The 21,338-nt window shown below is 57.8% G+C and overlaps 1 protein-coding gene across 1 annotated transcript; it reads right to left on the minus strand.

The window, feature by feature from the left end:
• Window positions 1-1,869: 1,869 nt before the first annotated feature.
• Window positions 1,870-19,811, minus strand: CSK (C-terminal Src kinase). Its single transcript, XM_036844258.1, has 13 exons — window positions 19,158-19,811; window positions 6,778-6,857; window positions 6,312-6,425; window positions 6,096-6,208; window positions 5,527-5,746; window positions 4,633-4,726; window positions 4,373-4,438; window positions 4,190-4,289; window positions 4,010-4,100; window positions 3,446-3,519; window positions 3,167-3,362; window positions 2,972-3,058; window positions 1,870-2,723 (listed from the first exon to the last, which is right to left on the minus strand). Exons 2-13 carry the CDS (start codon window positions 6,790-6,792, stop codon window positions 2,541-2,543), a joined length of 1,353 nt encoding a protein of 450 aa, XP_036700153.1. The 5' UTR covers window positions 6,793-6,857; window positions 19,158-19,811; the 3' UTR covers window positions 1,870-2,540.
• Between the last annotated feature and the right edge of the window lie 1,527 nt (window positions 19,812-21,338).

Raw genomic sequence — 21,338 nt, forward strand, 5'->3', positions numbered from 1 at the left:
GAGCCAATTGTCAAAATCCACCCTGATCCCTGCTTTCAATGAAGTCAGGTTGGTAGCATGAAATCTACCCTGGCAGAGGGTACACCATGGACACCGGCACACTATACATCAGAGCTCCCTTCCCCCACACCTGCCCTAGACCTGAGTGTCAGACATTTACCAGTGTGCCACTGCGTGATTCCCTCTCCTCGGCTGTCTCACCAGGACAGTCCCTCTCCCATCGCAGACCCACTGCCCCTTACGGTCTGGATTCCAGCTGCCCGACATTGCTCTAGGGAAGGTTCCACCTTCAATCACTACCATGACCTCCCCTCTATATTTTCCGCCTCCCTCTCAGTATGTGGACACTATCCCAAGGTAAATGTCCTTCCCTTTGGCAGTCAGATTTGCTCAAGCCTCTGCTGCCTTAAATATCTTCTCACCCCCTCTCCTCTTCATTACAGCTAGGTTCCTCCAAAGATTGTCTACCCTCCCGCATTCCTCGCACCTCCTCTAGCCGTTGTGATCTGGAATCCACCCCCAGCAAACTCAGGTCTTGCTAAAGTCACCAGCAACCTCCTTGTGGCTAACACCTATGGCAGGCTCAGTTCCCCTCTCCCATGATTTCTGGGAAGCGGGGACCAGCTGGCTCCTCCCTCTTGGTATGCTGCTACCCACTCCCTTGCCCTCCCGTTCATCCTTCTGACCTCAGCTTACATGCTGCCTCTTCTGGGAAGTCCTCCCTGATCTACAGTCAAGGCCCGATTCCCATGATATACGTTTCTTTCACAGCACTTATCAGTTTGTAATTGTCTATGTGATTGTCTTCCCAACTGTGAACTCCACGGGGTCTGTTTTTCTCACTGCTGAACCCCAGTCCTACACACAGCAGGTATCCAAATATTTGTTGTTGAATGAACAGTCTAGTTTTAGAAAAATGAGTCTGGCTGTGTGCAGAGAGAACGGATTCGGGGAGGTGAGGGGTGGCAGCACTGGGCTGTGGGAGGTGATGGTGCTGGACCACAGCGGGCCGAGGAGCTGCAGATGCGAGGCCTACTGCCAAGTCAGAACTGCCTGGATTTCAGGGCTTGCTGGCTAGGAAAGGCGGGCGCAGAGTGCCAACAACAAGGGGAACCCCACCCCTGCTGCCTGTCTCAGTGAATGCGGTGAGCCCCCCCACAGCCCTCAGAGGTTCTGCACTGACCACTGGCCCTGGGGAACCCGAGAGGAGAAAATCCCATGGCTGGTCCACATTCTCCATCTGTGCCCCACAAGGTGGGGTGGGGAAGACCCCCCCCCCCCGACCTTTGCGTCCTCAGGCACGGGGCTGGGCACACATAGGGCTGGGGACGGGGCGGCAGTGCTACATCTTAGGCGGACTGTGAGAACCACCGGCGTATCAGAGTCTCCCCTTCCCCATCCCGCTCCAGGTCACCATCTCCTCTGAAGCACGAGACATTTATCCTGCCTCCTACCAAGGGGAGCCCATCTCCAGCTGGTCAGGCCTGCCTTTCTCCCCCGTCCGTGGCTCCAGCCCCCCTCGTGCTGAGGGCCTGAACAACACGGCAGGAGAGGCGGCCGGGATGCTCAGGCATCACCCTGTGGACGGGACCCAAGCCCGGGACGGCCTCAGGGCCGAGACTGCCCGGCAGCGGGACACTGGGAGAGGCGGGTAGTGAGAGCTCTCCCACGGCAGACACAGGACACTCGCTCGTGCAGCTGACATAGGCGGCGGCTACATCTCCCCGCGGTGCTCCCCACCCCGCCCCACTCACAGGGCAAGCACAGCCTCACTCACAGAGACAGGGGGTTGGACAAGATGGCACGGGGATGGGAGGCCGGGTGGGACGGGCAGGCTCGGCGGAGGAAGCGCCGAGACCGGGCAGCGGGGTCCTCATGGAGTGGTTTATTACGATTCCATCTCACAAGGCAGGTGGGTGGGCGGGCGGCAGCGGCACACGGACTCCAAGCCCCTGACAGACGTCTGCCTCGGGCGCATGCAAACAGTGCAACATGGTCAAGCGCAGACACGGGGCGACCGAGGCAACACGGACAAGGAACACGGGGTGGGGAACGAGGCTGGGGCGATGGGTCCCGAGAGAGGGGCCTGGTCTCCCCAACCCTTGTGGGCAGGACAGGAAAAATAAGATTCGTACTTCTTGTAAAATGCCCATTTGCTGGGTACTTTCTTTCTCCTTATCTTGAAAAATAATAAAAAATAAACACACGGAAAAAAATCTCAAAAAAGGAAAGGGATAAAACTCTAAGAAGGCGAGATACGGGAGGCCAGGGGGAGCCGGGCCCCAGTAGGGCTCCTCAGCCTCCTCCCTTCTTGGCCCTTGGGCGGGGTTCCCAAAGCCCCACAGGTGGGTCCATGAGAGAAGGTGCCAGGCCTAGGCGGGGTCTCCGGGGGCCAGAAGGGGCGCAGGCTGCGACAGAGAAAAGAGGCCCACGGTCCTGCTGGGCTCAGTTCGGGTTTGGGCCCAGCGAGTGGGGCGCCAGGTCCGCACCCTCTCCGGGTTCAGTCCCCACAGGCCCACGACCTGGGCGGAGGCCGGCAGTCACAGGTGCAGCTCGTGGGTCTTGATGTGCTCCAGCTGCTCACGGAGCTGCAGGAAGGAGGGCCGCAGGGCGGCGTCCAGGTGCCAGCAGTTCTTCATGACCTCGTAGACCGCAGGTGGGCAGCCATCAGGGGCGTCCATCTTGTAGCCCTTCTCCACCCGCGGGACAACGTCCTTCAGGGGCTGCGGGCAGGTGGGTGGTGGTACGAATCGGTGTAAGGCCTGACCCCGAGGGGACCCCCACTCAGCGTTGCTCTCCAAGGACCCCCTAGTTCCGCCTCAGCCCCGGCCCGGGGAGCGGCCTGGAAGGTCCCGAGGGCAGGTCTGCAGCTTCTAGGGCTCAGGCCGGGGAGGCGGGGCCCAGCCGGTACCCCTCCCCGTCACCCCCTCTCTTGCTCCAAGCCCCACCCAGCCCCAGCGCCCACACTCACAATTCTCGGATAAGGCACTCGCCCGAAAGAGTAGATTTCCCAGAGGAGGATCCCGAAACTCCACACGTCAGACTTGGTGGAGAATTTCTGCCACGTGGATGGGAGAGGCAGTGTCAGGTCCTGGGAACTGGGGGGTGCGGGTGACCCGGGAACCCCATCCACCACTGCTCAGGCCCTGAGGAGAGGCGCGCCCACCTTCTCTCTCAGGGCCTCGGGGGCTGTCCACTTGACTGGCAGCTTGCCCGTGTCCTGGGTGCTGGAAGCCTCCTTGGTGAGGCCGAAGTCGCTGACCTTGGCCACGTTGTCCTCGGACACCAGCACGTTGCGGGCAGCCAGGTCCCGGTGCACGAAGTTGTTGCCCTCCAGGTATTCCATGGCCTCGCAGACATCTCTGGGGGCGAGCCAGCCACATGTCCCCTCAGACAGGGATCCCATAGCCGCCCCCCCCTCCCAATCAGGCATTGCTTCACTCACAGTGAGAACTTGAGGAGACAGTCTCCGCCCAGCACCGACCGGCCCCGAGACCGCAGGTAGTCCACCAGACTCCCCTAGGGGCAGGACAGACAGACCAACAGGCCCTATAGGTCAGACTTGCCCTCTAGACCCTGGGAACAGTGGGTCTGGGGCTGGGTAAATGGCGACACTCAAGGGAGGTGTGAGGAGAGGGGAGGGGCAGGGGAGAGGTCAGGACGTCACTACTGAAGAAATATCAGAGTCTAGACGCCAGACGCTGTGCTCAGCAATTTTCATGCATTATCTCTTAATCTTCATAAATCTCTGAGGTAAACTTTGTTACTATCTCCATTCACAGATGAGGACCTGAGGTTTGGAGGGGTGACACAACTTTTCCAAGGTCGTAGTGAATAAATGGTGAGCCAAGACAAAAGCCAAGCCCTGGTGACTTCAAAGACCAGTTGGAGAGAAGGGACTGAGGGAGCAGGGACCCAAGGGTATGGTGGGGGGCTTGCGGCGGCTGGAAGGCTCAAGCCCCAGTGTTCAGCTCCAGGATGGCAGTTGGATCGCGGGGCAGGCACACACCTTGGCCATGTACTCGGTGACGATGTAGAGCCCACCTTTCTCCTCTACGATCACGCCCAGAAGCTGTACCAGGTTGCTATGCCGAAGTTGCCTGGGGCAGGACGGGGTGGTCAGAGCCTGCCAAGCCTCCCCATCACCTCTTGGCCCCGGGTGACCTCCCCACCCCCTGCCCCAACTCACGTCATGACCGAGGCTTCAGCCAGGAAGGCCTGGGCAGTGGCGTCGTTCTTAATGCACTTGACGGCGACTTTGTTCCCTCGGTAGTCACCCAGCATCACGTCTGGGGCAAGAGAGTTGGGGGTCGTTTCCTGGACTCCCCCCAGTCACCAGCCTCTCCTAGGGCTCCCACCCTCTCTGGCTCACCTCCAAACTCCCCCTTCCCAATGGTCTGCAGCAGCTTCAGGTCCTTCATGTTCAGCGCCCAGCCGCCTGTGGGGGGAGTGGGTGGTGAGTGAGGGGTGCTGAAGTCAGAGCAGGGGTCACAGCAGAGGCAGACTGGACTGTGACTTATGTGGGGTTCCCTGGGCGTCTCCAGAGCCTCCAGGATGGGGTGGTGCCAGGAAGCCTGGGTGGGAGGAGGCGAGTGGGCAAGTGAGGAGTGGGCGTGGGGGGGTGGCACTCACTGCGGAAGAACTCATCCTGGGCCGCCACGGTGCCCTCCATGACCTTTGGCTTGATGAGGCGAGTACAGAGTCCATCTGCGTCTGAGGTGTAGTGCTGTAGTGGGCAGGGCAGGCGATCAGGGCCAGCCCCCTGTGCACCACCCGCGGCTCCCATGCACTGCCCCGGTCTGACCACCAGACGGCAGCAGAGGCTTGTCCCACCCAGCCCAGAGTTGGTTTGGGTCAGGAGGGCTCTCCATTTCTAGCAGGGGTTAGGGAGGCCCCAGACACATGGCCCATCTCCCATGCCACCCCACACCCAGGTGCTGGACGGATACCGGGATGTTGTGATCACTCTGGGCCTCACCAGCATCCCAAAGCAGAGGACAAGTCCTGGCTCAGTCTAATACCAGCCTCTAGCCAGGTGTGCACAGGACCCTCCCCTGCCATAGGCCAAGCCAGGCCAACAGGGGGAATGTGCTGAGAGTGAGTACAGGAGGCATCTGGAGGCTGCCTGGGGCAGAGATGGCCTTGGGAGCTGCAGGGACATGTGGGCCATCAAGGTAAAGCTCATGAGGACATGTTTACGTACACACAGCTGGACATACAGTTCTATGAGCGGCTGGAAGGAAGCTAGTTCTGGGATCAGAATACTCAGATTCTAGTCCTGGCACCTCCAATTCACAGCTGTGTGACCAGAGGCAGGTCCCTTAACTGCTCTGAACCTCTGTTTCCTGGCCTATGAACTGGGGGACCACCTCCCTGTGCAGGCGTTGTGGGGTCAGAGATCAACCCTGGCACACAGCATGGGCTCTATCGAGGCGTGAGGAAATGTGGGCTTGCAGAGGCTGCAGGACATGCCCAAGGTCACCCAGCTAGAGCGGTGGGACTGTAGCCAGAATCAGGGCCGCTCACCTCCACCAGCTGCATGAGGTTCTCGAAGTACACCTCCTCATCGATGCTGAGCTTGCTGGCGTGGTATATGATGCGGTAATGCTCCACCTTGCCGTCGCAGCTCACGCACAGCGTGTAGTCCCCGGGGTAGTTGGTGCTTTCCCGCACCAGGAACAGGCCTGTCTCTGGCGGGCACAGGAGCCGCTCTGCCTGCTCCCGCGTGATCTTGCCATGGAACCAGCTGCGGGGAGGCCAGGCCTGGGGTCATGGTGGCCCAAGGGCACTGCCAGGCTCCACTTCCCGAAGGCCCTCCCTCTGGCTGGCACCTCTCCACAGTTCAGGGCTCAGACAGGCTCTGGAGGCCCTCATCCTCTGCCTCCTGCCCTTCTTTCTTCAGCCCTCCTAGCTCCGTCCTCCCCTTTGAGGTCCAGCACCCAGGCCCTTCCCCTCGTCTCGAAAGGCCCTCATGGACATCCCAGCCCCTTACTCTCGCCTCCCTGCTTTCCTGACTCTCTTCTAGGGGTAACAGGGCTCCCCGTCCTCCTTCCTCCCAGACTGGGAATTCCCAACCGCTCCTCAGAGGTACTCACGGCATGAGGCTGAGCTTGGTGCCTGCCTTCACGCCCTCCCGCTTCTGGACGTAGTTGGCTGGGATGATGCCCTCACGGCCCACCTTGTTCTTGGCTTTGTACCAGTTGGGGTCCTGGGGAGAGGGGAGCCCAGACAGCTCTCAGGCTCACCCTCACGTGCAGGGGAGACAAAACCCAGAGGTAGGAAGCGGGTAGGGGTGTGAAGTCCCTAGTTACCTTGGTGACAGCCACAATGGTGAGCACGTCTCCTTTGCAGAAGGGAAGGTCCTGCTCAGCAGTGCCGTGAAAGTTGTACTTGGCAATACATTCTGTACCGGATGGCCAGGCAGCCTGCAGGGCAGGCGACACGTGGGCGGGTGCAGCCTGGGGCAGCCCCCACCCACCTGCCTGCAAGCCCTCAAGGTCACAGCCTCTTGGCTGGCCTCCCTGAGTCTGGGTGAGGTGCCCTTCCGCCGGAGAGCTCTGGGTGTCTTCTAGCTGAGACTTCCCCACTGCCCCCAGACCTGTGCTCCCATCTTGAGGGCCCCCCATCTGACAGTGGGCCCTGGAATTCCATTTTGTTGAAAGCCAGGACTGGGGAAAAGGGGAGTGAATCGACCTGAATCCTCATTCTCTCTCTTCTCAGCACCCCGTGGTGGTGGTGGGGATACTCCACTGCCCTAGACCCCTGCCCCTGCAGTACCTGAATTGCCGACATCTTCTCAGAAGATCTGGTGTCCCCGTGTCACAGGAAGGCCAACCTGTCACTTGGTACCATGAGAGCTGTGGGGAGAGGGGAAGATTGAGGGAAGGCTGTGAGAGGAGATAGTTCCCTCCGTCACTGAGACCCTGCTCCTTCCCCATAGCAATGCGAAGAGATGCCAGAGGCTTCCAGGGCTGGGACTTGGGGCAAGGGCTGTCCTCTCCAGTTTCAGCAGGCTGAGGGCACTGGGCAGGGGAGGAGGCAGGGGATGAGGGCTGAGGACCCCCAAGGACAGAGGGCTGTCAACCCTGAGCCCATTGTGGCCTTACAGCCCTCGGAATGACCAACAGAGGCTACAAAGCGTAGGGGGTGAGTAGTGCCTGCCCCACCAGCCCCATGGCTGGATATCAGCTAAGTGGTCTGTGGGGGACCACAGGGCAGCTGTGAACCTGGGGAAGGTGCTTGGGACCTTGGGAAAGTCCCTTGTCCTCTGTGGGCCTCTTAGTTCTGTCACCTATAAAAACTCGCCCAGGCAGTATCTCTGAAGCCAAATGTATGCCAACCCCATGGCCTGGAAGCCCCACTTCCCAGCACACGCCCAAGAGAAAACAGGCCAGGCACTGCTGAGACAGGCACAGGAGCACACACAGTAGCACGATCTGTAACAGACCTCACACTGGGAACTGCCCAGATGCCCTACAGGAGTGATGGATAAACTGTGTACATTCACAGAGTACTGGACAGCAGTAAACATGAATAAACTACAGCTATGAAACAACACTGATGCATGTAAACATGCTAACCAAGACGCCAGACAGAAAGCACACGTGCCGTGTGATTCCATTTGTATAAGCTTCACAATCGGGATTTTCCAGTGCACGATGGCGACTCCCCTTGGAGGAGGCAGTGACTGGAAGGGGGCAAGCTCAACTCTGTAGCACTTCACTGAGCTGTAGCCTTGTGGCTGGTATACGTTTTGGTGTATGTGTTTTCTTCAATAAAGTTGACTACTCCAAGAAAGTTACCCCAGCCAACCCCACGCCCCAAGAGCAGCAAGTCAACCCCGTCTTGCACACACACTCTTTGTGGCCCCAGCTCAGCACTCCCTCTATGACCAGCATCTTCCCAAACACAGCCCAGAGCGCCCGTGTACCTGTCCCAGGAAGCAGAGGGATGGGGCTACTGTTCTCTTCTGACAGATGGGGAAACTGAGGCTTAGACAGGGCCAGTGACTACTCCGTGCTCACAGTATGTTAGAAGAAAAACTCCTCAATGTGCCTTGTTTTCAGGCTCATTTGCAGGACACACAAGGCCTGGGGCCTGGTTGACACTCACAAACTTTACCACCTACCCCAGGCCAGGCGGTGGAAGAAGACATTTGAGTGCAAGTGCCTAGGGGTGTGAGGTGAGTGAGGACTGCAGAGCTTAGGTGGGCTTCCTGGAGGAGGGAGCGCTGGAGCTGAGCCCTGAAGGCTGGAGGGCTAAAAAAGGCAGGGGCACCCCAGGCTGGAAGCCCATGGTGAGGAGGGCAGGAAACAGACCCTGACGGTCTGAGCACCCTGTCAGTCTGCTGCAGGGGACCGTGTGTACTGGGTCCGCCTGGCACAAAACTTGCAGGGATGGCGGGGGCTTCACATGCTGATGTGAAGAAATAGGGTTTGCTTCTGAGGGCCATGGGGTCTGGGGGCCTCAGCAGGGGAGTGTGTGGTCTTGGAGACCAGAAGGAGCCGGGGAGAACAGAGCTGGGGAGAAGCACCATGGCGTCCAGGCCCCGCTTCCAGGCTTCCCTTCCTCCCGGAATACATAGTGCTTCCTGTCCCAAAGCCAGCCCGTCAACCTCTGCCATCTGGGCAGGGAGCCTGGGGCACAAGAAGGATGAGCCTGGACTCCCTTACACACACATACATTGACATGACTGAGCCACCATGAGTATAGGAAGCACCTCCAGGCTCCCAAGAACCACATGTGGGAGCCGTGAGCTCCTCTTGCCCCCATTTTATAGAAATGGAAACTGAGGCTCGTAAGGTTTGAACAACTTGCCCTACGTCACACAGCTAGTTAGGGGTGATGGTCCGGAACTTGAACTGGGGTCCCTCTGTGGCTGGCTGGGTCCCCAGCCTTCAAGACCTTCTGAATAGGGGCTCTGCCAGCTCTCCACATCCCCATGCCTCCCCCTCCCTCGCAAGATTCACCACCACCGAGGGCGAGAGGGCAAGGAGGCTGAGGCACCATTAGTCACCCTCCCAGCTGTCAGTTTGCAAACACTCCCTCCCCTGCAGGCCTGCAGCTGCTGCTGCCGCCTCCCCACTGACGAGATGATAATAACAAAAATAATAATAGGTCCTGTTTGCTGAGCACTTATTCTGTGCCGGGCCCTGTCCTTGGCACATTATGGCTCATCAAATCCTCTAACAACTGAGAGAGAGAGAGGCCATTATTATCCCCATTTTACAGATGAGCATGCTGAGCCAGGCCGAGAGGCAAGAGGCCTTACCTGAGGCTACACCTCCAGTGAGCATCCTGCCCCACGCAGGTGTCATATGCCTGAGCATTGACCCCCACCCCTGGTGCATCCCTGCCTTATATGCACGCACCACGCGGGGGCTGCCAGCAGGCTGGGACCACACTGGCCTAGAAAACAGAGTGCAAGGGAAGAGGGAGAAGCAAGCGGTGCTCAGAGGAAGGGGCAAGGCCAGGAGGGTCAGGGTGGCCTTCCTTGAGGGTCTGGGTTTTGACGATGACAGATATGGAAACGAGAGGAAGGAGCTAGCCTTTCCCCTTTGCTCTACTGGCTATGACTTCAGGACTCAGTTTCCCCATCTGTACAATGGGCTGGTGACAACCCTACAGCTCCCAGGGCTGTTCTGAAGCCTGCTTTCTTCCCACAGAAATCCTGCCAGCAGGAGCTGCAGACCCTCTCTGACGGCTCCTCCCTGGTGAAGTCATGAGGCCAGGCCAGTCCCGTCCTTAGGGCTCTGAGGGTCCAGCTGGGCTATCCCCCTCCAGGTCAGAGGCCAAGAGTCAGAGTGGCTGGGAGGGGCTACTGCAAACCTAGGCCTCTAGTCAGGCCTTGATCAGGCACAGAGGGGCCCTTCCAGGGTTATGTGAACCTTGTTTCAGGCCACTTTGTGGAAGAAGTGCAGGAACATCATCCTGGGAGTCAAGGGCTCTGAGTCCTGTTCCTGGCTCTGCCACCAACTTGTTGTGTGACCTTGGGAAAGTCCCTTGACCCTTCTGGGACTCACTGGCTCTCCAGCACCTGAACCAGATCCCTTTCTCACCTGCTGCTCCTAGGACCCCGGTGCCCCACCCACCTCCCCGCCTTGGCATTCCCTCTCCACTCCCTCCCCACTTCTCTACCCAAGGAACTTCCACTCAACCTTCAGGGTTGCACATGTGCCTAAAAAAATGTAGTAGGACAGTCCCTGCAGTACTGTTTGTTGTAGCAAGAGATTGGGAGACAAGCTTTATGTCCGTTAATAAAGAACCAAGTAAATAAATGACCAGATAGCCCTAAAAGGCAACAACACAACTCCAGCTGTTATGGGGCCAGGACGGATCTCTAGGTGCTGATACAGAAACCTCCCCATGACAGAGTAAGTAGAAATGGCAAAAAGCCAGCTCAAGTCATGAAGGAAACATTGCTGGGGGAATAGGACAGTGACATGGCATCTAAGTACCACCCTCCAGATTAATCACAGAGAGGAAAAAGCACCTCCACCACAGGGAGATGTGGCAGATGCCTCGTTAACCGAGTGATCAAATTAAGCATCTCCAATAATGAGAGGAGCACACTGAGTGCCTCCTGCACTAAGGAGGGCACAGCATCCTCTGTGCGATGGGCCCTCAGAGCTGCTTAACCTGACTCCAGTCAGGAAGACGTAGGCAGACAGAGACCAAATAACTGGCCTGGACTCTTAGAGTCAATGTCATAAAAGACAAAACAAACAAAGAAAGGCTGGGGAATGTTCTGGATTAAACAAGACACAAAAGAAACATGACAGAACAACAAAATGGTAATTACGTGAGATGAATGATGTGTTAAGTAACCTTATCGTGGTAATCGTTTCACAATATGCACATATATCAAATCATCACACTGTATACCTTAAACTTACACAACATTAAATCGCAATTATATCTCAACAAAGCTGGAAAAGAAAAAAAGAAAAGACACATGATAGCAAGATTCAATGAGTGATTCTGAATCAGATTCTGGATCAGAGGGAAAAAATAGCTATAAAGATCATTTGGGGACAACTGGGAAAATGAAATGTTAGATAATGTTATGGAATTAATGTTAATTTTCTTAGCTGTGATCATGGTACTGTGATTATGTAAGAGATACATGATAAAGTACTTAGGAGAGAAAGGTACGATGCCTGCAACTAACACTCAAATAAATCAGCAAAAAAAAATACGTATACACATACGTCCATGTATATAAAAGAAGAGGTAAAGCGAATGTGGCAAAATGCTAAGAACTGGTGAATCTGGGTAAAGTATACATGGGTATTCATTATACCATTATTTCAGCTTCTTGGTAGGTCTGAAATACTCAAAGACCAAAAAAAAAAAGCAGGGTGCAGGACATCCCCCATGGTATATTACAAATTATTGTTTTTTAAAAGGACATACCATTCACCCCTAACCTTAGATATGCACGGATTATCTCTGAAAGACAGAAGAAACTGATAACAGAGGTTGTCTCTGGGAATGGGAAGGAGTAGTGAGTATCAAGTTCAAGGGAAACTTACTGTTCGTTGTATATTTGCTATTCTGTTCTTTTAACTTTTGTTTTTTTAACCACATGCATCTATTACCTTCCCCCTAAAAATAAGATTAGTAAGAAACTCAATAACTTTTTGAAAACCACTTGTGCCAGGAGCCTTCCGTGGCTCCCCAGCTGTGGCGGCTGCTCCGGGCCTCCAGAGCCTCTCACGCCCGACGCTCCAGTGAGAAGCTCACTGACCCTGGCCTGGGAGCCCCTGCAGGAGGAGAGCCGGGCCCAGGGCGGCTGCTCAGCGCGTGAGTGCTGAATGAATGAATGAACCAACAAACAACAGGGGGAAGCTAGGCTGGCTGCACCACACTGTGGTCCCGTAACTGACAGGACTATATTTAACCCCAAAGGGACAGCAGTTGCCACCCCACCCCCACAGGGCTGGGGGACAGGGGGCTTTCACTCCGACTTCCTGCCCCAAACCCTGCTCCCAGGAGTTCTTGTGCTGGGGTCCCGGGAACAGGCTGGGTATTGTGCCCAAGCGCTGAGGTCAGTGGCCACAGCCTCAGGCAGGCCTTTCTTGGGAGCCCAGGCTGGCAGGGAGGGGGGAAGCCCAGCAACTGCCCTTTCCCTGCCTTGGGGAAGCTGTAGACCCTCACAGCCTAGCACGTGCTGAGGGCCAGGGTAGGTTAAGGGGCTCCTGCCCTGCCCCCCTCACCAAAACTCCACTGCCTAATGGGGCGTGGGAGCCTTCTGTAACTGTTTACACCCAGCTAAAAATAGCCACTGAAAAGGGAAGTGCACAAGAGACCTGGGGGAACTCTAGGGGCCACAGCCCCCAGAGACTCTGGTCCTGCCACAGGACCCAGCTGGAGCCTCTGCGGGGCAGGGCAGCCCCCAGAGGCAACAAGCAGGTCCACCTTGCCCTCTCATTCTTTGAGCCACTGTTTCAAGAGGCTCCCTGTGAGCCCAGCTCCATGTGTGGGGGCCAGGAGGGACAGGAGGGGGGAAGGGCCCAGGAGGTCCTGCCCTTGGGACCCCAAGAATGCTACCCAGCATCTCTCCTCTGTCCCCAGCCCTGCTCCAGCCCTCCTGGCTACCAGGTGATCAATCACGGCCAGGTGTGCTTGGTGCCTCAGCAGAGGAGAGAGACAAAGGCCACTGGGGAAGGCTTCCAGGAAGAGGGGGAGGGGAGGGGAGGATCTCAGGTAGAAGCGACTGTGCTAGATCGGGCCAGGATTAGGATTTCAAACAGTGGTACAGAGAGAGTTAATTAAGGCTGGAGGAGGCTCAGGGTGAGGGGGGTGAGGGTCCACAGAGGCTCTGAACCCAGGCAGTCTGGCACACAGCTCTGCGTTTCTGATTGGGCACGCCCCTCCGAAAGACACCTGAGGAGGGCGGGGCACCAACAGCAGCTGGGCTGGTTTGGCAGCAGTAAAATCAGCCCCACCTCTGGTTCTGCACAGGGCACCCAGGCTGATGGCACTGTGATGCCCCTGGCCACACACCAGGCCATGGGCTGGAGGCTGGTTCCCACTGAGCCAGATGGGTGGTCCCAGAGCCCTCAGCTGGGCAGCTGCAGAATTGGGCACAAGACCCTTGGAGAGACCCGAACCTCCCTGGGGGTCAGGAGAGGGCTGGAAGGATGGACGGTCCCACTTTGTCTCCAGTGTGAGCTGCCCCACCCTCACCCCCAGCGTTCCCTCAGCATCCAGCACCCCTGCCCTAAGGGGAGGGGTGAGTTTAATGGCTGCAAAGTGTTAAAAACCAAATTACAGCAACTCACTGGCTTTTTTCCTGCCCTCCAATGGCTCAGTGGGGGCTGGAGCTAGAGGAGGCTAATAAGGAAGGGGAGCCTCCTTCCCCAGGCACCGCTGCAGCTTGAGGCCGACACTCCTGGCCCAGAAAGGTTTCTAATTACCGCTCAGGAGCCTAATTACCTACATGCACTGGGCAGTGGGGACTCCAGGCCTCTGTTCCGCCACCCCCCTCAGCACAGGCTGTGGTCTTTGCATCTTCATTTGCCTACATTTACATACAGCCTCTCAGCACTGACCTCCAATGAACCCTTAAAAACCACCTCCAACGAACCCTTAAAAACCAGAGTGTCCTTGTCCCTCAACCCAAAGTCCCCTAGCCACGTTATAGGTGGGGAGACTGCGGGCCAGAGGCCGGTGAGCTGGCCCCCAGATTCCTGGTCTCCCCATCTCAGAACTGGGACCCCGAGAACACACGGCTCAGAAGGTAAAGCTGAGGGGCCCCAACTCAAAGGACGTGCAGCCTTGCTACCCAGTGTAGGGAGAAGGGTTACCAACACCCTCGCCCCACAGGATGGACTGTAAAAATGAAAGCACGAAGAGGGAGAGCCTACTGACCCAATCCTGCCTTAGTTACTTAGTCCTCCAAAAAACCCCATGAGGTTTTCCTGCTGATTTGTTTGACAGAGGAGGAACCAGGCTGAGGAGGATCACCCAGCTTCCAAGGGGTAGAGCAAGGATTTCAGCTCAGATTTGTCTGAACTTGGTCGGGAGAAAACCCCTCCCTTTCCTTAGGCAGGACAGATGACACCCTGGACAGAGAGGTGAGAGTGGGCGGCTGAGGGGAGGTCCACCCAGAGATCGGCCCTCCTGCTCTGGGAAGGATGGGTTACATCTGTGCCATACCGTGCCTCGCACAGCAACTAGAGAAGCCAGCAGCCCTAGAGAGTGTAGCAGCTCTAAGCAAGGACCTCTGCCCCTACCCTGTCTCTTTCTCAAATGCTTCTTGATTTTCATGGCCCTTCCTCTCCAGGAAGCCCTCCTGGCTGCTCCAGCCTACACAGATCCTCAGCTTCTGAGCTCCCCCCAGCCCCGCCAGGAAGTTGGAACCACAGGCCTCTCCCCACTGACTGACTCCTCTCTGACTCTGGCCTCCTCTGTTGGTCGGCAGGGGGGCTTCACGGGTCCTTCTCTCCTCTCCCCTCCAGTCTCCCTGACAGCATGGGCCACAGATGTCCGGCCCGGGTGAGGAGCAGGGGCTGGGCTGGGCAGGGCTGAGAAGCAGCAGCCAGGGTGTGCAGGCGTCAGATGACACCCAGGTTTTCACCCACTCACAAGGCTTCCAACTGTGCAGAGAGCAGGACCCGCGGGGAGGAGGGGGGCACCAGGCAGCCTCTCCTGCTTCTAGGGGCCTAGACCACGGAAGGGGAGGGGGAGGCGGAGGGAAGCTGCGGTTGGAGGCCCAGCCCCACTGAGGCGTACATAGCTGGTGTGTGATGAGAAGCTACCCTCATCACAGTACCTCAAAACCAGGAAGAGAAACCGAGCTGGCAGAAGGGCGAGCTGGGCTGCATGGGGCCCTCAGGTCCCTGGGGGCCTGCCAAGGGGAGCTCCTGGACAGTCGCTGGACAAACACTTGTCCCTCCCAGGCCTCAGTTTCCCCATGGGAAAAATGGGATTCTCTCCCTGGTCCTGCCAGTGTGACCCTGATTGGTACGGGCTGCATCATGCCTGATACAAGAGACCCCCCCCCCGCCAGTTAGTGGAGTACTCCTGGTCCCCCAGCAGGCTCTGGCCTCTCCCGGGTAGCAGGGCTTGGCCCCCCGAAACCAGCCTCGCCCTGCTTGCTTCTCCCCTCAGCCACGCAGGGAGCACACTAGCTCTTCCTCACCAGCTCTTTATTTTTAGGTCTGAATTTGACTTTAATCATTACTTAGCGGATTCTATTTCCAGCCCTTGGATGAAGGGACCCAGAGGAGAGGAGGAGGGGAGGCAGTGCTCCCTGCCTGGTGTGGAGGGTGGCCTGCCTCCTCCACCCATCCTGTCCCCAACCAAGGAGGGGGGGCACTGAGAAACTCCCAAAGTGCTCACCCCAGCCAGGCCAGCATCTTGGAGAGGACCGCACCCTGTGACCTCATCCCAGCCCGAGCTGTGGGACAGGAGGGCAGTTGTAATGCCCGCCTCCCCTGCGCCAAGACCAGGGAGGAGGGGGACACTCCAAAGGCAAAAGTCTGGCGGCCAGAGTCCGAGGTCATGCGCCTGGGAGCCCTCTGCAATGAATGGGCCACCTTGGGGAGAACCCTCTACCTAGGTTAGTCCTGAGCCATACCAGGGTCATCTGGGGCTATGGTCTCCTAGGCCCTGGGAGTGCCAAGCTGAGACTGGTCTCCTCCTACTGTCCATGGGCTGACCCTAGCAGGGCATTCCCAGTTCTCTGATCTCCACAGAAGTGGAACAAGAGGAAGCAAGCGATGTCACAGCAGTACACGCTCAGATTAGACCTGGGGAGCACCTGCTGAAGAGAAGGACACTAACACACAAGACTTCCCTAGTGATTTGTGGACCATCTATGTTCCCCTTCAACTCCCAGCTGGGAGGCTCTAGAATCTCTGCCTTCTGACCCCAACTGTCTTCCCTTCCCCAGCCGCTGGGCGGGAGGATGAGGCAGGCATGGCTGTCCCTGGCTTGGGGCTCAGGATGCCTGGGTTCCTTGCTAAGACTCAGTTTTCCCAGGGAAAGTAGGCCTCTGTCTCCACTGGGGACATGTGGGGCTGGCCTAGGAAGTAGCTGAAGCTGGGGGACAGGAGGTGGCCAGGCTCTCAGGGAAAAGGCCTCGTCCATTCAGCCCTGATGCTGGAAGAACAGAGGGAGAATGGGTAGGGCCAGGCCCCAGAAACCAACCAGTAGCCCACCTTCCACATGGTGATGGGGATGGGGGAAGGCAGAGGCGGGGACAGGATACTGGCCAGAGCAGTCTCTGAACACAGGGTTTCTGAAGGGCTCCCTGGGCAGAGACCACCCTTGGCTAGGTGAGCCATCAGCCAGCCCTGGCCCGGGTGTCTTCTGCACACGCTGAGGCAGCCTGCAGTGGGCACTCCTTCAACAAAGCCTACCCCTTCTTACAGAGCGCCTAGTGGATGCCAGGGGGTGTGCCAGGCACCTTCTAGTACCTTGGTTAGTTAGTTCCGTGTCCGCACACTCCCCTCTGAAGTAGGTATCACCGTCCCTGTTGTGTATATAAAGGAACTCTGGCTCAAAGGATGACCTGTCCAAGGTCCCTCTTCCCTGGCCTAAATGGCACAGCTGGGCCTGGAATCACGTTGGTTGCGTGCCAAGCTGCCCACTCTCTCCTACACCCTCAGCTGCTTTGGGGGCCTGCAGTAACAACAATTACAACAGCAACAGATGGGAAACAACAATGCACAAGCTTGGTAAGAGGGTTGGGGTGAGGTTGCTGTGGCAGAGCTTTCGGGAATATTTTATAGCTTTTTAGGGGCAAAGTTGCACAGATTGTGTAGCAACATGACAAAATGCCCAGATATGGTATTAAATGAAAAAAGGTGTGATGGCACGCACACCCAAATGAAAACAGCGACAAAGGAAAAAAAGATCAGGAAAAGACTGGCTGGGAGTTCCAAGATACTAACAGTCACTGTGCCGGTGAAGAAACAGTGGGTGAATTTTCCGTGTTCTAAATTTTCTGTAGCGCTGTTTTGTTACTTTCTTAATTAAGAACCCTAATACTATTTACCTACATACGTAGTTTTCTCGTAATGAGCTCAGATTTGCTTCCTGGGGACCCACCTGCCACCCAGCTCTGGTCCTGGTGTCTGGGACATCAAGGGATGGCCTTTCTGATTTGGGACAGCCCCTCAGACACATGAGGGTCCTTCCCTACCTTCTCTTTCCCAGATCAAACACCTTTGGGGACAATGAGATTCAAAACCTCCCAAAGAACAAGCTCAGAACTGGACCCAAGCCGTCCTGCCAGATCAGGCTTGTTGGGGCGGCCACGTCACACTGTGAGCCCTGGGCCTCTGTCTCTGCCTGTACTCTGGTCTGTTCTGTGATGGCTCAACCCCTTGGGGCCTGGTGCCCTCTGCAGTGGTGCTGGGGACCGTCTTCTGGTCCTTCTCTGTCTCAGACCCAAGGCAGAGAGAAGAGCAGGGAGGAAGGCACCAAGCTCGCCACACAAAAAGTGAAGCCCTGCACACGTGCTTGCTTGAGGCCAGACCCCTTTCTACTAGGGTCTTGGGACCCCGGCCTGCACCCAACAGCTCACAGGCATCCAACCACGTCAGGCTTCAGCCCCAGGCCCTCAGGCTGGCAAGGAAGTTAGGGCTGGGTGAGGGGAGCCTCACAGGCCCAACACATCTGTGTCCCTTCCACTGTGCATGTCAGGGCAACCGGAAACAACTCTAAATCAAGGGCAGAGGCCTGAGCGGGACAAAACTGCCAGCAGCCCCAAGGGGCCCCAGACATGGCTAAGTATCCTCCAGGGAACCTCCCACACTTCCAGCAGCAAAAGGATCCTGCCACAGTCCCAATCTCCTTCCTGCTGCCTTCACCCTGTTCCTGCTGGGGCCCCACCAAGAAAGACACTGGGAACACCAGGGTGTAGGGAACTTGGAAGACACCCCCTGGGTGTCCCCACTCTGACAATGCTCCCATGCCAAGGCTGTAGGGTGCTCCCTGTGGAAACGGGGCTCTCGCCTTCCCCATCCAGATCCCATTCACCAGCTGAGCCAAAGGTGTATAGGAGGGAGGGGTCAGGAATGACCACCAGGCTGTTTCAGTTCAGCACTAGGGCTGCACCCCGTGGGTGCCCCACACACTCACCGCATCCCTCAGTGGGGCCCAGCCTCAGGCACCAGGGGGAAATCCCACGGGCAGTGCCGATGCTGCCCGAGCCCAGACCCAGGCAGAGCCAGGGCCGGAAGCCCTCTCCCTTCTCTCTAGCTCTCTGTAGGGGAGCACGTGCTCACCCCGCAAGGACCCATGGGCCAGGCTGGGGGCTTATGTCCCTGGTGGGTAAAGGCACCTGCCTGGTTTCTCGCTACCCACATCAGTCCAGCCCTGCAGAGCAGGGGCGATGAAAGGACAGACAGCCTAACTCTGCCAGAGGCCTGGGATAGCAACTTCCCCCTTTAAGCCTCAGTCCCCTGGTCTATAAAATAGGAGGGAAAATAAACCCCTAGTTAAGCTCCAAGAATCTAGTGGCTGGACACGCCCCTTCCTGACACCTGGCTGGGCCCTGAGGAGCCTGGGAGAATGGGCTGACAAGGCTGCCAGGAGGTGGGGGCATGGTCCTAATGCCCAGTGTCACCTCCACCCAGGACAGAGGCCCTGCCCAGTTTCCCCACCCTAGGGTCAGAGGTCCCTTGGCTTAGGCCTGGTCTTCTGGGAGGCCGAGGGTGACAGGCTCAACCTCTGGCAGGCTCAAGGGAGGTGGCTGGGCCCTGGGCTTCCTGGAGACGGCAGGGCCTCCGCAGGGGAATGCGGGAGGGGTCAGAACCAGGCAGGCCAAGGAACCTGCAGGGAGGCCCTGGGCCGGGAATGGCAAACCGCCCATTTCCCTGGGCCCTGGCCCATGCCGACCCCCTCCCTCCAGGCTCCAGCCAGCCCCCACAAGAGGGGGAGGACAGACTCGGGGTGGCCTAAGACAAGTCTGTGGCGCTCGAAAGGCAGTACCTCCCTCGTGCGCTCCCCTCCCAGTCGGGCTGACAGTGACTCCCGGGAGATTTCGAACCCGGGAAGGAGGGGGTAAGGGAGGTGGGGGATGGGTGTGGACGCCACGGCAGCTGCAACAGAAGCAACAGAAGCGGGACGAGCGACCTCCACCCGCCTCCCGCCGGGAAGCACTCGGACGCCCACCTCCTCCAGGTCTGCCAGGCACTCACCTCTCTCGGGGCACTGCGGTCCGGTCCACCTCGCTGCGGGCAGCATCAGCGGCCTGCGGGGCAGTCCATGCGGCCAGGGGGGAGGGGAGGGGCGCAGGGGTCCCCGGGTTGTGCGGTACAAAGAGGTCTGGGTGCGAAAGGAGGGGGAGGAGGGACGGCCAGACAGAGGCAGGGGGATGGCCTCGCGGCCCGGGTCGGGGAGGGAAGAAAGGCGGGGGAAGGGGGGCGGGAGGGAGTCGGGGGGAGGAAACAATGTAGCCGGCGCGGCCCCGGTAGAGTTCCGCTTCCGAACGCCGCCACAGAGGTTCGATTTGGGGACGTCGCGCCGGGTGCCCGGGGCTGCCCCGGACCCTGGATCGGGGCCGCAGGGGGGTCTCCGCGTTCCACGTCCCGGAGGCTCCGGCGGCCACAGGCTGGCTGGAGCGGGAGAGACCGCTGGCCGGGGGATGGCCCCGACGGCGGCGCGGGCGGGCGATCGCCCCGCTCGGACCCCACCCCGGCAAGACCTCCGGGCAGGGTGCGGGGTGGGGCGAGAGCGGGAGGGCGACGGCGGTCTCAGTGGCGGCGGCCAAGCTCGGCTCGCCCTGGGCTCCGCTGGGAGGAAGCTCGCAGGCCTGGCGAGAGGAAGCGCGGCCCGGATCCTCCGCCCGCGGCAGCGCGCCTGCGCGAGGGAGCCGGCCCGGCGCGCCGCGGGGCGTGGGCCGGCGGGGCGGCGCCCCCTGCCGGGCGCCGGGGGCACTGCGGGGGGGTGTGTCCGCGCCCACGCCCTGCCCCCACCTGCCCACTGGCGCTGAAGGATCCTGAAGGTCCCTCACCGAGGGCCGACCAGCCCGCCTTGGAGCAACGTGCAAGCCTTCCCCGGGCGCAGCTCCCTCGATGTAGAAGCGATTGAGGCCATGCCTGGTCCCCTCTCCTCGGATCTGTTTGTGGAGAGTGGGCCTCACTCACAGCAGCATTCATAGATTCACAAGCATTTCCTGGCGCTGACAATGTGACAATTCAGGAGTCTACTAGTAGGACCACTTCGTTACCGTCAAGGAGTTCCCAGTACTGACAGGCCAACAGACAAGCGCTAAGAAATAACTGATAAAAGTGAAGAAGTGATGTACAAAGTCCACAGGAAGCAGAAAAGAGGGAAGGCCTAATGAGACTTCACAGAGCTGGGACCTTAGGCAGAAGGAACAGCATGGACAAAGGTAGGGAGAGGTGAGAGCACTTGATGGCTCTGGGAACTGTAAATAGCTCAGTACGGCTGCAGTTTGCTGTGTGGGTCCAGGAAAGTAGTGGGAGATGGGGTCCCTGCAAGCCCCAGAGACAAGAGAGATCCAAAGGCCCTTATGGAACTTTCCTGGACTTTGTTTTCAGCCTGGTAGCAGTGAGGAAGTTGTCAATAGCTATGTGATTTTGGGAAAGTTACTTAACCTCTCTGTGCTCTAGTTTACCAAATGGGGAAAGTAATAGCACCAACTTCTTAAGGTTTTGTGGGGAGGAAATGAGTTAATACCCTTAAAGTGCTTAGCGTGCAGCGGCTGGCACATGGTCAGCCCTTAGCTAAGTATCACCTGTTATTATATATTACTGTTAACGAGGAGCAGGGCGTGATCTGCTCTGAGCTCAGGAGCAGACAGTGTGTGTGTGTGTGTGTGTGCGTGTGTGTGCGTGTGTGTGTGAGGGGGGAGCATAGAGTTGGGGGCGGGGGCAATGATGGAGGAGAGACCAGAGACTCCAGTGTGGGTACAAGGAGGCAGGGCACTTCCTAGGGACTGGGCCCTGAAGGAAGGGTCAGGGTTGGCGGGGCAGAGGGGAGGGGCATTCTGTGGTGGGGAAAATGAGGTGTACAGGCAAAGTCTTTTTTTTTTTTTTTTTTTAAAGAAGGGGGCCTTTCTCTATATGTTATCTTTTTATTTTCATTTAGCAGTTAACAAGGATCCCCATTTGGGACATTATTGTGGGTAGGTCCCAGCCAGTCTCAAGACCCTGCCTGCCTCACTTTATTTATTTTTAAAATAAATTTATTTATTTTATTTATTTATTTTTGGCTGCGTTGGGTCTTCGTTGCGGTGCGCGGGCTTTCTCTAGTTGCAGTGAGCGGGGGCTACTCTTTGTTGCGGTGCACAGGCTTCTCACTGCAGTGGCTTCTCTTGTTGTGGAGCACGGGCTCTAGGCGCATGGGCTTCAGTA

The sequence above is a fragment of the Balaenoptera musculus genome, chromosome 2 (genome assembly GCF_009873245.2).
Source record: "Balaenoptera musculus isolate JJ_BM4_2016_0621 chromosome 2, mBalMus1.pri.v3, whole genome shotgun sequence".
Taxonomy (NCBI): Eukaryota; Metazoa; Chordata; class Mammalia; order Artiodactyla; family Balaenopteridae; genus Balaenoptera; species Balaenoptera musculus.